Source organism: Leopardus geoffroyi, chromosome A1 (genome assembly GCF_018350155.1).
Source record: "Leopardus geoffroyi isolate Oge1 chromosome A1, O.geoffroyi_Oge1_pat1.0, whole genome shotgun sequence".
Taxonomy (NCBI): Eukaryota; Metazoa; Chordata; class Mammalia; order Carnivora; family Felidae; genus Leopardus; species Leopardus geoffroyi.
The window spans coordinates 27,831,797-27,845,794 of NC_059326.1; the positions used below are offsets into that span (position 1 = coordinate 27,831,797).

Consider the following 13,998-nt stretch of genomic DNA (forward strand, 5'->3'; position numbering starts at 1 on the left):
GGCCAATCACAATAAAAAATGACACCTGCCCTTTGCTCTCAGGGTAATTGCCTGGACTGTAAGGATTTTTTTTTATCACCCCTTTCCCAGACCCTACAACAAAAACAAATGAAAAAAAAATTTTTCAAGAAGACTTTAAGTGCAACATGGTTATAAAAATAGTAAGGATTCTCTAGTAATATAGTCTTTCGGTGAAACTACCACATCAAAGAAACCAGTATTTAATTTTTCACTACAAAATGATTTTTAAAAAACCCTACAGCAAAAGGCACTTTCTGAAAATGAAATGTCTTTCTGGATTTCTGTGAAGAAAACATTGCAACTGTGTTGTAATATGTGTTTAATGTGTTTTGCGTGCACAATCTATCATCGAACCCACACCAGACCTTCTGAATGTATGATTGCAGGGTTTGCAATGCATACAGAATCAAAACTAACTATAGTGGGTTTTATAATTTAATTTAAGCCAAGTACATATGTACCTACTGAAAGAAATGGAACAGGTAGAGATCTTTAAACTGGTAAAATACAACAAAAGAAGTGCTTGCTGGCCCGGAAACTCTAGAGATCACCCTTTAATAAATATTTGATGGACAAAAGATAATTTTTGAGAAGACAATCTGTTGGAAATCTTATGGATGTTTTCTTGAAAGACATTTAGTAGTTAAAATTGATGGATAGATCTAACAGTTCTCTTCAGTGTATACACTGGGCATGTCTTTCCATAACGCGTGCCCACGTGTATCACTGTGGCATTGAGAATAGGGACAAGATGGAAGAACAAGAAAAGAATCAAAACACAGTATCTTTCCATCATGAATTACAATTTACAAATTATTGACTTCCTTGTAAGAATATGTGAGTAGGAGTCATGTGGAAAATGGGGCATTGTGAGTGAGTTTGAGACGTTATCCAAATTCGTGGAATTTGTATGTCGTGAAACACGACTGGAAGTTTGATTTTGGACAGGACTTGGGAACTCTCTGCACGTTCTCTCCTCTACCTACCAACTCTCAAAATTTAGAAACTGCTTAGAAAAATACCTGGGATTGAGGGAGGATAATGGGAAAGAGTAAATGAATACCACATGGACTGCTGTTAAGGGAATGAGAATTTGGGAATCTGGTTCACCACCGACCATTGGTAGGCCTTATGGAAGTGAGCTCTGAATCTCTGCTTAGATTCTTCATGGGTAAAAAGAAAGGAACATCATTTTCTCATGATAGGAGTGAAGGCTATTAAAGTTTCCTTAGTAGGACAATCAGAACGAAGTCCAAAGTGGTTATCGGCTCTTCCCTTACTTGAAGGAAGCTGTGACAAAGATGAGAGTTTCTTCAGGCTCCCGACTCCACCTCCCTATAGACATCCTTACCTATATGTCTGTTTTTCCTTGGAGACCAGATTCTTACTCCTCCACCTACTGAGGGACTTTGCTCTAATGACACTCCCCTCTCTTCTGAATCATCAAATATTCATCTCAACTAGAAAATTCCCATCAGCATAAAATAGAGATACAAATTATATTGATATCCCCCTCCCTCTTGCTACTGTTCTATTTCTTTGTTCCTCTTTCAAGCAGAACTCCAAGAGGTATCTGTCCTTCAGCTTTTCTAATTTCTTTGTTCCCATTTCGCTTACACTTATTTAAATCAGAATTTAGACCTTATCCATCCAACCATAATGCTCTTGTCATGGTCATTTACAATGTCCACATTACAGAGTCCGGTGGTTATTTTTCAATCTTCGTCTTTGGATGTACCAGCATCATTTGTCATGGCAAGTCATTCCCTCCTCTCTGAAACTGTTTACTTGGCTGCTGGGGCACTAGTCTGTCCTGAGTTTCCACCAACCTCAGTGGCTACTCCTTTTCATTCTCCTTTGCTGAATCCCCTGCATCTTGTCCTCTCACCATTGGAGCACCTCAGAGATCCACCTTGGACCGCCTTCTGAATTTTATGTTCACTTAATACCTTGGTGGCCTTATTGGTTATCATTACGTTAAATACAATTTTTGTGCCTATTACTCCCGTGTTTCTTTTTTTTTTTTTTAATTTTTTAATGTTTATCTTTGAGAGCGAGAGCAAGCACATGAGCAGGGGAAGAGCAGAGAGAACAGGAGACACAGAATCTGAAGCAGGTTCCAGGCTCTGAGCTGTCAGCACAGAGCCTGACCCAGGGCTTGAACTTGAGAACCACGAGATTATGACCTAGGCTGAAGTCAGACACTTAGCCGAATGAGCCACCCAGGCTCCCCTTAATACGCTCACATTTCTAATTCCAGCCTCTACCTCTTCCTTGACTCCAGACTTGCATTATCGATTTGTCCCTGCAACATCTCTACTTGTATGTCTAATGGACATTTCAACCTTCACATGTCTAAAACTTGGTAGGACATGATTGTCCTACTAAAGAAACCTTTGATCCGCTCTACCCAAAGGCTCCATCTGCACTCTTTGCTGTTTATATAATGGTACAACCCATCTCACATCTCATAACTGATCCATCAACAGATCTTTTTTTTCTTTTCCTTCAAAATATATACAATCCAGTAGCTTCTCACCACTTCCACCACTATTACCCTGCTTCTAACCTCCATTATGTTTATCTAGATTCTCGAAAAAGTCTCCAAGATGGTTTCATTGCTTCCACACTTAGCCACTTAGAACCTATTCTCAATATAAGAGTGATCCCTTTGGAACAGAAGCCAGATCCTGTCACTTTCCTGCTTAAAATCCCCCAGTGGCTCCCATGACTCTCTAAATCCAATGGAGTAAAAGCCAAAGTCCATATAGTCACCTACGGGGTGCTACCTGATCTAGACCCCACTTTACCCCACTGGTACTCTCCTGCCACTGCCCTTCTTTCTCATTCCTCTCAGCCATGCTAGTTTTCTTGCTTCTCTTTGAAAACTTAAGGACCTGGATGCTTTCACCTTAAGGCCTTTGCACTGGCTGCTCCTTCTGTACCTTTCTCCATATGATTTATTCTCCAAGCATTTTGTAGAATTCCACCCCATTGAGGTTTCCTTGGCCATTTATTTAATGCTGCCACCGGTGCCCTCATCCCTGGCTCTAGCCATACGTTTTCCAACCTCCACTTCCTTTTCTCTGGCACTCTGCAATTTCTTACATCTTTCTAATATTATTTGCTTATATGTATTGTTGACTGTTTACTCTTAGTCTCTCCCTGTGATAATGCATGTTCCGTATTGTGTCAATCAGGGTCCTTTGATTGTTTTGCTCACTGATCTATCCCAAGCATAAAACAGTAATTGGAACTTAGCACAGGCACAAGGAAACAGGTGGCTGTGATTGAAGGTTGGCCAAACAACAAAGATTTAGGACCAAATGATTTGATATACCAAAATGCTTAGATACTAAATTGAAAATAGCTATGTATAAAACATTCAATGGACCAAATTTTGGATTTGAGACAATAAGGGAAAACAAGAGACAAAGACAAACAAAAAGATTTGAAAAAAGAACAAAATAGAACTTCTAGGAATAAAGAAATTTAATCTTTGGAATTAAAGCACTCAATGAACTCATCACAATAAAAGGAATTCGAATTAGGAACTAAATCAAAATACCATTTCCCATCTATTATTTTGGCAAAAGAACAAAAGTTTGGCAATATACTCTGTTGGCAAGGCTGTGGGGATAAAGGTTCATTCACACACTGTTGGTGAGAATTCAAAATGATGTAAACACTATCTAAATTAATTTGTCACTGTCTTTTCATAAAATAAAAACCAGACCTAGACATATTGCAGAAAAGTTGTATGAAATGATGAAGGAACAGATAATTTCAAATGTCTAGAAAGTTTTCCAGATAAATGAAAAAAGAGAAAATATTCTCTCAAAGGATTAAGCAAGTGAATATAACTTGAATCAGAATTACACAAACACTATACAGAAAAAAATATATGTATGTAAGCTCACCCATAAACAGATTGAAAATATCACAAATTTTGACAGATTTATCACAAATTAAAAAACAAAAAAAACTGAGATGGTTTATCTCATAAATTATAGGAAAAATACCATATGATCATCTCAATAGATACAGGAAAAAGAAACAACTTGATAAATATCAATACTCGTTTGTGGTAAAAATTGCTAACAAAGGAGGAAGAGAAAGGACATTTCTTTAGCTAATAAACTGATCGAAATTCTATAATAAAAATACATCAAAAGCATTTCCTTTAAATCATATATAAAGGTTGAAAGGAAAAGAAACATTTATAATTAATAGATGATACAATCATTTACTCAGAAAATCTGAAGGAATTGATATTTAAGTTATTAGAATAAACGAGGAGCCAACATTGGTAGATGCATTGGTAGATGCATTGGTAGATGCAGGATCAGTATGTAAAAACTCACTTCATTTTTATACATTGTGAATAAACAAAAAATTTAATAAAAAGATAAAACCAAAAATGCACATAACCTTTAAAAATATATATAAATTTTTTATAGAAAGACCCTAAGGAACAAATGAATGAAGAAGTTATACCTTGTTTAATGGGTAGAAATAGGAATGAGCTCTCAAATTATCTATAGATTTCATTAAATCCTAATCAAAGCAAAGAACCAAGAATAGCCAATTCACTCCTAAAGATAAAGAAATATGTACGGGGACTTAGTTAAATATTTAATATGGTCTGGAATTGGCCCAGGTGGACCCAGCCATTTCTGGAATTCTGATGTATGACAGAAGGCAGAGCACATCATTGGGGGAAGGTGAACTCTTTAACAAATTGCTGGCGGGACAAATTGAGAACCCACATGGCATCGTAACCAGTTAATTCCAGGTGGATTAAGGCTTATAAGTAGAAATGAAGACTTTTTAAATTTTAGAATAGACTACAAAATTGAGGATTTTGTAAGACCCCAGGTATAAACCAAAAACTAATGATAAATATGCATTAAAATGAAACATCTGTTCATCAAAGGACACTGTACAAAAGAAAGAAGTCATATATGAAGATTTTGTAAATAAGTGGACAAAACGTTAGTATACAGAGGTGTTTAGACTGTGTCATTTATTTAGAAGTTGGTTGCTGACACCTGAGCTACCCTGGGAATGATCGAGAGGAGCTCACAGATAGGGCTTGGAGGAAATACTGGAATCAGTAAAAGTCTGAAAAAGAAGAAAAGGAAGAAGGCAGAAAATATGACAAAACAATAATGAAAGCCAAAGAGAGAAAAACTTGATTTTTGAAACATCATATAAGCACTTAAGTAGTAGGCCTTTAATAAGTATATTTTGGGTAGACAAATGAGATTGATCTTTATCTTTAAATCTTTGACATTTAAGTCACATTCTTCTCATATTGCTTTATATATATGTATTTTTTTCTTTGATAATTTAAAATTGCTGTTACATTTTAAAAAATTTTGGTTTTCTCGACCCCTCTACTTTTCATGATGTACGTAGGGTAGGATGTTGAAAGAATCACTTCAAATTCTCTTTGATGTCAGTAGGTGACACCCTTTGAAATGCTGTGGAACCCTAAATCCTATGTCTTCAAAGGCATTTGAGCATTTGCCATGACCTATGAGGCAACCTGAGATTTTAGTTTCCCAGAATGTTAGAACAGCAATAGTCTGAATGCCAAGTGTAACTTGGCCCCAGCATTCTGGAGACCTGATGGAGAATTCTTGATCGTTTGCACATGGTAGGTGGCAGAAGGAACTCATTTAGTCCATCTCCCTAACTCAAGGTCCCCTTAGAAGTCAGCTTTCTGCTGTATAATATGGCGCCATTCTACTCCATACATTTCCATTTAAATTGTTCTGCTTCACACTGTGCTTGTCCTGTCCTTGCTGTAACTATGGAGGTGGGTGACAATATTTGTGAACACTATTATTTGTGACCTATGTTAGCCTATCTCTAAGAACACAGCTGATGAGCTGTCATTCAACAAGCCATTACATTGTTGACAGAGACTATTTTGTGAATCCAATGCAATGGGACTTGAAAATTAAAACATGTCACTGGGACATTAAATCATTAAAAAAATAGGCATTAAACTCAATATAGTAAGACTATTCTTTGAAGGAGCTTCAGATTGGACTTTAAAAGGTTTTGAATTTTGTTTTGCTGCTTGTACTAATTTTTGTTTTCTTTTGCTTCCAGGATGTATGAGAAATATTTACTTACATCTGTCCTTTGTCAACGGGCCTTGAAGAACATCACTCAATGCTTTTCCTTCATGCTGCTTTGTTTATCCTTACTGTTTTCACCTTGACTTCAACTGCCCACTCACTCAGCTGAACACGTGGGAATGACCCGTTTTCCCCTGTCATTATTTACACATGCTTGCAGGAGCTGATTGCTGAGCTCATACTTAATTTCTACTTCCAGTGAAATGTTGCACTGTTTTTCTCATTGGTTTCACATCTTATTGGAAGTATAATTACAGCCATGTTAGTAAGATGAAAAAGGAGGGAATCATTTGCTGCTTTCAGGTGTATAAGAGCTATACGGGTGCTACAGGCTTATCTCTCTGAGTAGCTAACTCTTATGTAATTCTCAGATCAGGTTTGGGGAATCTTGGGCATTTTTTTGGATTTTAAGCTCTACTTAATCCAGGGTACAAACTTGATAAAAAGATAAAAAATAAATCTTTTATATTCTTTTGAACACACTTTTAAATAAATTTTGAAATACTTCTGTGTAAATTGTTTTATTTTTAATGAAAGGCTCTTGAGTTTTTCTCTCTTGATGGGTCTCATTTTTATATTCTTCTTCGTAGTTCATATAGATTAATTGTAAGACCTTAATCACTATTGGATATGCCTTTGGTCTTGATTTACTTACTAATACTGTTCCTCTGCTTTTTCATAGCGGTTCAGTTAATTCCCTGAAAGGATGTTGTTTATATGAAAATCAACTAGATACAAATGTAGATACAAAGTGTGCTTTATAGGTGTTTGGGAATCCTGTCTTTTCTCTATGCAACCTATTTATTATTTATGATAGCTAATTCAGTAGGCTTCTCTATTCTACTTTTATGACCTTTAACCAAGTTAAAAAACCTTAGAGTGTAAGAATATTGGTTTTCCATGCTTTATGCTCCACCCCACTCCATGTTATATAGGAAAGCATTGCATTTAGTCTTAGAATGAGAGTTGGAAGAGCAAATAATTTTTGCAGGTGGGCAGTTAATACTGTTTTTTTTTTAATGACAGGTAGTTGACATACAATGTTATATTAGTTTCATGTGTATAGTTTAGTGATTTGACATTTGTATACATTGCAAACTGATCACCACAATTAGTCTAGTTACCCTCTATCATCTCGCAAGGTTAATACAATATAATTCAGTATATTCTCCATGTTGTACATTCTATCTCCATGACTTACTTATTTTATAATTGGCAGTTTGTGTTTCTTGATCCCTTTCATCCACTCCCCCGTTTCTCCAAAACTCCTCTGACAACTTCTAATCTGTTTTCTGTATCTGTGTGTTTGGGTTTGTTTGTTTTGTTTATTTGTTTTGTTTTTAGGTTCCACATACAAGTGAAATAATGCAGTATTTGTCTTTCTCTGACTTATTTCACTTAGAATAATGCCTTCAAGGTCCATCCATGTTGTCACAAATGACAAGATTTCATTCTTTTTTATGGCTAAGTAGTATTCTGTTATATATATCTACCACATTGTCTTTATCCATTCATTCATTTTTTTAAAGAATTTTTTTAATGTTTATTTATTTTTGAAGGTGAGAGACACAGAGTGTGAGTGGGGGAGGGGCAGAGAGCGAGGGAGACACAGAATCTGAAGCAGGCTCCAGGTTCTGAGCTGTCAGCACAGAGCCCGACATGGGGCTTGAGCTCACAAACCGCTAGATTGTGACCTGAGCCGAAGTCGGACACTCAACCAACTGAGCCACCCAGGTGCCCCTATCCATTCATTCACTGATGGGCATTTAAGCATTGTTTTCATATCTTAAAAAAATTTTTTTAATGTTTGTTTTTGAGAGAGGGAGAGAGAGAGAGAGACTGTGAGCAGGGGAGGGGCAGAGATGGAGACACAGAACTCGAAGCAGGCTTCCAATCTCCGTGCTGTCAGCACAGAGCCTGACCTAGGACTCAAACTCATGAACCATGAGATCATGACCTGAGCTGAAGTCAGACACTTAACCAAATAAGCCACCCAGGTGTCCCTGTTTTCATATCTTGGCAACTGTGAATAATGTGGCAATGAACATAGGGGTACATACATCTCCAATTAGTGTTTTTATTTTCTTCAGATAAATATACAGTAATGGAATTGCTGGATCGTATGGTGGTTTTATTTATAAATTTTTGAGGAAACTCCATACTGTTTTGCATTGTGGCTGAGCTAATTTATATCACTACCAACAATGCACGAAGTTTCCCTTTTTCTCACATCCTTGCCAACACTAAATTCTTGTCTTTTGGTAGTAGCCATCTGACAGATGTAAAATGATATCTTCTGTTGTTTTGATTAGCCTTTCCCTGGTGATTAATGATGTTCAGCATCTTTTCATTTGCCTGTTGGCCATCTTTATGTCTTCATTGAAAAAATGTCTGTTCAACTCTTTTGCCCATTTCTTATTTGAGCTTTTCGTTTTGTTTTGTTACTGAGTTGTAGGAATTCTTTATATATTTTGGATATTAAACCCTTACTAAATACATGATTTGCAAATACCTTCTTCTATTCAGTAGGTTGCCTTTTCATTCTGTTGGTTTCCTTCACTATTCAGAAGCTTGATGTAGTCTCATTTGTTTATTTTTGCTTTTGTTTCCCTTGCCTTTGGAGTCAGAAAAAATATCCCTAAGACTGATGTCGAGGAGCTTACTGTAAAGAAGTTTTCCTTTGGGAGTTTTGTGGTCTCACGTCTTATATTCAAGGCTTTAATTGATTTGGGGTTAATTTTTGTTTATTGTATAAAATAATGGTCTAGTTTCATTATTATTATTATTTGCATGTAGCTCTCCAGTTTTCCTGGTGCCATTTGTTGAACAGTCATTTACCCATTGTGTATTTTTGCCTTTGTCATAAATTAATTGGTCATATATGCACGGGCTTATTTCTGGGCTCTCTGTTCCATTGATCTATGTGTCTGGTTTTATGCTAATACCATACTGTTTTGATTACTACAGCTTTGTATTATAGTTTGAAATCAGGGAGCCTGATACCTCTGGCTTGTTCTTTCTCAAGATTGTTTTGGATATTTGGAGTCTTTTGTGGTTCCATATAAATTTTAGAATTATTTGTTTTAGTTCTGTGAAAAATGCCATGGGAATTTTTATAGGGATTGCATTGAATCTGTAGATTGCTTTGGGTAGTGTGGACATTTTAACAATGTTAATTCTTCCTTCTAACATATGAGCACAAAATACTTTCCATTATTTGTGTTTTGTTCAGTTTCTTTCATCAGTGTCTTACATCTTTCAGCGTATGTGTCTTTCACCTCCTTGGTTAAATTTATTCCTAGCTATTTTATTTTTTGGATGTGATTGTAAATAGAATCATTTTTAAAATTTCTTATTGTTCATTATTAGTGCATAGAAATGCCACAGATTTTTATATATTAATTTTGTATCCTGCAACTTTACTGAATTCATTTATTCTAATAGTTTTTTTTTTTTGGTAGTCTTTAGGGTTTTCCATATATAGTATCAAATCATCTGCAAATAGTAACAGTTTTGTTCCTTTACAATTTGGATGCATTTTATTTCTTTTTCTTGACTAATTGCTCTGGCTAGGATTTCTAATATTATGTTGAATAAAAGGGGGCGGGGAGTGAGCATCCTTTTCTTGTTTTCGATCTTAGAAGAAAAGCTTTCAGCTTTTCACCATTGACTCTAATATTAGCTGTGGGTTATGAATGTTCCCTCTATACTCACTTTATTGAGGTTTTATCATGAATGGATGTTGAATTGCATCAAATGCTTTTTCTGCACCTACTGTGATGATCATATTTTTATCTTACATTTTATTAATGTGGTATATTGCAATTGATTTGTGGGTGTTGAACCATCCTTGCATCGCTGCAATAAATCCCACTTAATTGTGGTATATGATCCTTTTAGTGTTGTTGGATTTGGTTTGCTAAAATTTGGTGAGCATTTTTACATTTGTGTTCACTAGGGATGTTGGCCTGTAATTTTGCTTTTTTTGTGATGGCCTTGTCTGGTTTTGATGTCAGGGTAGTGCTTATAAAATGAGTTTGAAAGCATTGTCTTCAATTTTTTTTGGAAGCCTGTCCCTCAGGCTGAAGCTCCAAGCTAAGTAAATAAGGCTTTTCATAGGAAGACTGGATTGTTTTTCAGTCTGCCATCTGTACGGTACCCTGGGGGTGGTGGGCTTCCAAGAACTGTCTTTCTTATTGTTCTATTCCTGGGAAGCTCACAATGCTGGCCTCCTTGGCCACCAGGGCCAAGTGATTAAGGGGAATTCCTGTGTGTCCCTGTTGGCTTTAGCTAGGCAGTGGAAAGTGGGGTGGGGAATGCTCTCTGGCTTCAGAAAATGTCTTGACTGAATGTGCCCCAGGGGCTTCAGAAATGCAGCGACAGAGTGCCTTGTCTGTGTGCATGTACCAGCTTTAGGCTGGGAGCAGAATGCCATGACTGCTACACTTGTTAGCCCCAGCCAAGGATTGGGGGAGTATTGCAACCTTCCATACTTCATAGACTTTAGCTGGGGAACAGGAGAATGCTGCCACTGTTCAAATTTGCCGGCTCCAGCCAGGGACTAGGGGAATGCTATGGCCACCTGTGCTCTCTGGCGTCAGCAAGGCGGTAAGATAGTGCTGTGACCACTGGCTTCTGGCTGTCTTAGCAAAGTGCTGGGAGGGTTCTGTGTCCAGGCTCACCCATCTGTGCCAGCGGGCTAGACAGAGGGTCCAAAAATGACATCTGCCAATACCTCCATCTCTGGGGGGCGTTTCAGCCGTCTCCTACCCCTCCGGCAGCTATGTTTAGGTTAGTAAATGTATCTCTTTCACATATAGTCTAGGTGCTTTTCAAACTGCTATTTATTCCTGCTGGGTCTTGGGACAAATGACACTGTATTGAGCCCTTTACATGGAAAATCTCAGTCTCCTACAGTACTTTGAGTCCCTTGGATGTCAGCCCTGTTGATTTTCTAAGTCAGATGTTTGGTGGAGGCGGGTGCTCATCTCTCTGGTGCAGATCCCAGGGGTTTGGGTACCAACCCCCCACTCCAGCAGAAGTGCCAGACTGGTGAGGTCCCTATTGTAGGTCCCAAGCTGGGGGTGGGGTCTTTTGGTGAGACTGTGCCTGTACTTTGCTACCCATCTCAATATTGGTCTTTTTATCCTTTTTGTGGAGAAGCAGTTCATCTAGTTTTCAGATCTTTATCAAAGAAAAAAAATGATCCGTATGTAGCTGTAGATTTGGTGTGTCCTTGGGAGGAAGTGCGTTCAGGATCTTCCTATGCCACCATCTTGTGGAAATCTCCCCAAAACTGATACTTCGTAGCATTAAGAGATCTTCTGTGCTGCCAATCACTCTTCAAATTGACTTTCCAAATGTGTATCCAGGGAAGCGTGGGGACTTCAGGTTCTAAGGCCAAGACTGAGGGGGCTCATCGAAGCAGGACAAAGGTATAGTATAGAAAGGGCTGCATTGGGGGTGGTGGGGGCTGAGAACAGATGGCGTTCAGCTAGCTTCTCTGGAGTAAATAAGGTAGATACGCTTGGTTTTCCTCTCTTCTGCCAGCTGAAGCTGCGTTAGTGCTGTTGACGCCAATATAAAATGTTTGGTCCATTTGAAGTCTTTGTCATTGCCTAACATGGGGAAAATGAAATCCCTCAGCCTGGGCTGGAAGCATCGCCAAAACAATTGTAAATGCGTGAATGTTGCAGGCATTTTACTGCTGTGGCATGCCGCCATTTAAGCCCTCCACCTGCCAGCCTGGCTACCTCAGAGTCCATAGTCATGTTCTGGTGTTTGCGTCTAGGGCCAACATTCTTCACTTGCTGCTATTTTCCAGTATGTAATCAGGAGTTGATGTAGGGGAAAGCGATGCCTTCTCACGTTAGTGGATCTCAGGACAGTTGGCATGAATTTCTCTTCCCCTGCCTGCTGTATCCTGCCTCCCGAAGTGAAGATTTTGTTCAGGTCTTTGGTCTCACTAAAAAAAGAAAAAAACCATGTTGCCATTGTGCAGGTAGGGGAAATTGTGACTTCGTGGCCAAAATTATCTAGAATATGTATGGGGTTGTGAACATCTTCCTTGAACAATTCTCTCTGTAGGTGGAAGGAAGCAGAAAAGACACACGAGTTGCTGTGTAAGGGAGCCTCCCATCAGCTTTTCACATTTAATCTGCCCTGTTGAATCAATTGGAATAAAATTTTGACTTGTGGATAACTTTGGAAAGGAATCTCAAAGTTCTCATCACAATTTCTATGCTTTTGAAGTGCTTTCTTCTTCTGAAAAAGAGAATAAAAATGAGACAAATTGTTACAAAAGAGGTGTTTGTTACAGAAACTGTAGACATATGGAGGAGTAATAAAAAGCAAAAAACTAGTGATTTTTTCAGGTTATTTGTAAATAACCACAGTTATTATTTTGGCATGCACCCTTTCAGATACTTTTCTGTATGATTGTATATCAAAATCCCTGCAATAAAAATCCTTACAGATACTTGTCTGAAGATTGGATAAGGACAAACACCTTGATTAGAATTGGCGGTTTAAAGTAATCCGCATTTATAGAGGTTTTAACGTAGGTAGTCAAATTTCTTTCTCAAAAGGTGGCACAAATATTTATTACCACCAGAGGCATGCCCTATAGCTAATACTGTTAGTGGTTTGTAAGTCGTTGCTTATATCCTAGGCAAAAAAAAAAAAAAAAAACAAAACAAAAAAACAAACAACCACATCATTTGGAGAGCTTAACCGTTCTATTTTCCACAGGTTTACTGGTCATTCTTTATCTTCTGTGTGTGTGTGTGTGTGTGTGTGTGTGTGTATACAGTTGATTTTTGTTGAATGTTTTTATTTTTAAGAAAGACGGTGTGAGTGGGGGAGGGGCAGAGAGAGAGAGGGAGACACAGAATCTGAAGCTGATACCAGGCTCCGAGATATCAGCACAGAGCGCAATGCAGGGCTCTGCTTCCTGAACCATCAGATTGTGACCTGAGCTGAAGTTGGATGTTTAACTAACTGAGCCACCCAGGTGCCCCTGTATATAGTTGATTTATCAAAGATCTATGTAATGATACAATTTTTATGGATCTTTTAATACAGCATTATTTGACTTAGTATTGAGTTTTAAATATTTATGTCTTTGGATATATCAGTCTTTTTTCCTTTGTGGTTTCCTCTTGGTCTTATGTTGATAGACTTTTAATTTTTTTTTTAATTTTAGTTAATTTTTTTATTTGATTATAGTTGACGCACAATGTTGCATTAGTTTCAGGTGTACAACTTAATGACTTGACAAGTTTATGTATTATGCTATGTTCACCCCAAGTATAGCTACCATCCGTCTCATTACACTATTACAATATAATTGACCCTGTTCCTTATGCTTTGCTTTTTATTCCTGTCACTTACTCATTCCATAACTGGAGGTCTGTGTCTCCCTCTCGCCTTCACCCTTGCCCTGCATCCATCCCCTTGCCCTTGGGCAACCATCCATTTTCTGTCTATATTTATAGTTCTGATTCGGCTTTTTGTTCATTTTTTTAGGTTCCATTTATGAATGGAATCCTATGGTGTTTGACTTTCTCAGTCTGATTTCTTTCACTTAGCATTATACCCTCTAGGTCCATCCTTGTTGTCTCAACTGGCATGATCTCCTTCTTTTTTTGTAGTTGTGTAATATCACATAGTATGTGTATGTGTGTGTATATGTATATACATACATGTATGGATACACACACATATACAGACACACCGTTTTCCCTATCTATTTGTCTATTAATGGACACTTAGTTTGCTTGTATGTCTTGGCTATGGTAAATAACAGAAGTGCACATATCTTTCC

At 37.7% G+C, this 13,998-nt stretch overlaps 1 protein-coding gene across 3 annotated transcripts in view; it reads left to right on the forward strand.

Annotated features, from left to right (window-relative positions):
• EPSTI1 (epithelial stromal interaction 1) overlaps window positions 1-6,689 on the forward strand; it is a 99,103-nt gene extending 92,414 nt beyond the window's left edge. For all 3 annotated transcript variants that reach the window (XM_045477534.1, XM_045477550.1, XM_045477533.1), the window contains one exon: window positions 6,145-6,689. In XM_045477534.1, coding sequence (XP_045333490.1) covers window positions 6,145-6,153 — 9 coding nt within the window. In that variant the 3' untranslated portion in view covers window positions 6,154-6,689. The remainder of the gene's footprint in view (window positions 1-6,144) is intronic.
• The last annotated feature ends 7,309 nt before the right edge of the window (window positions 6,690-13,998 follow it).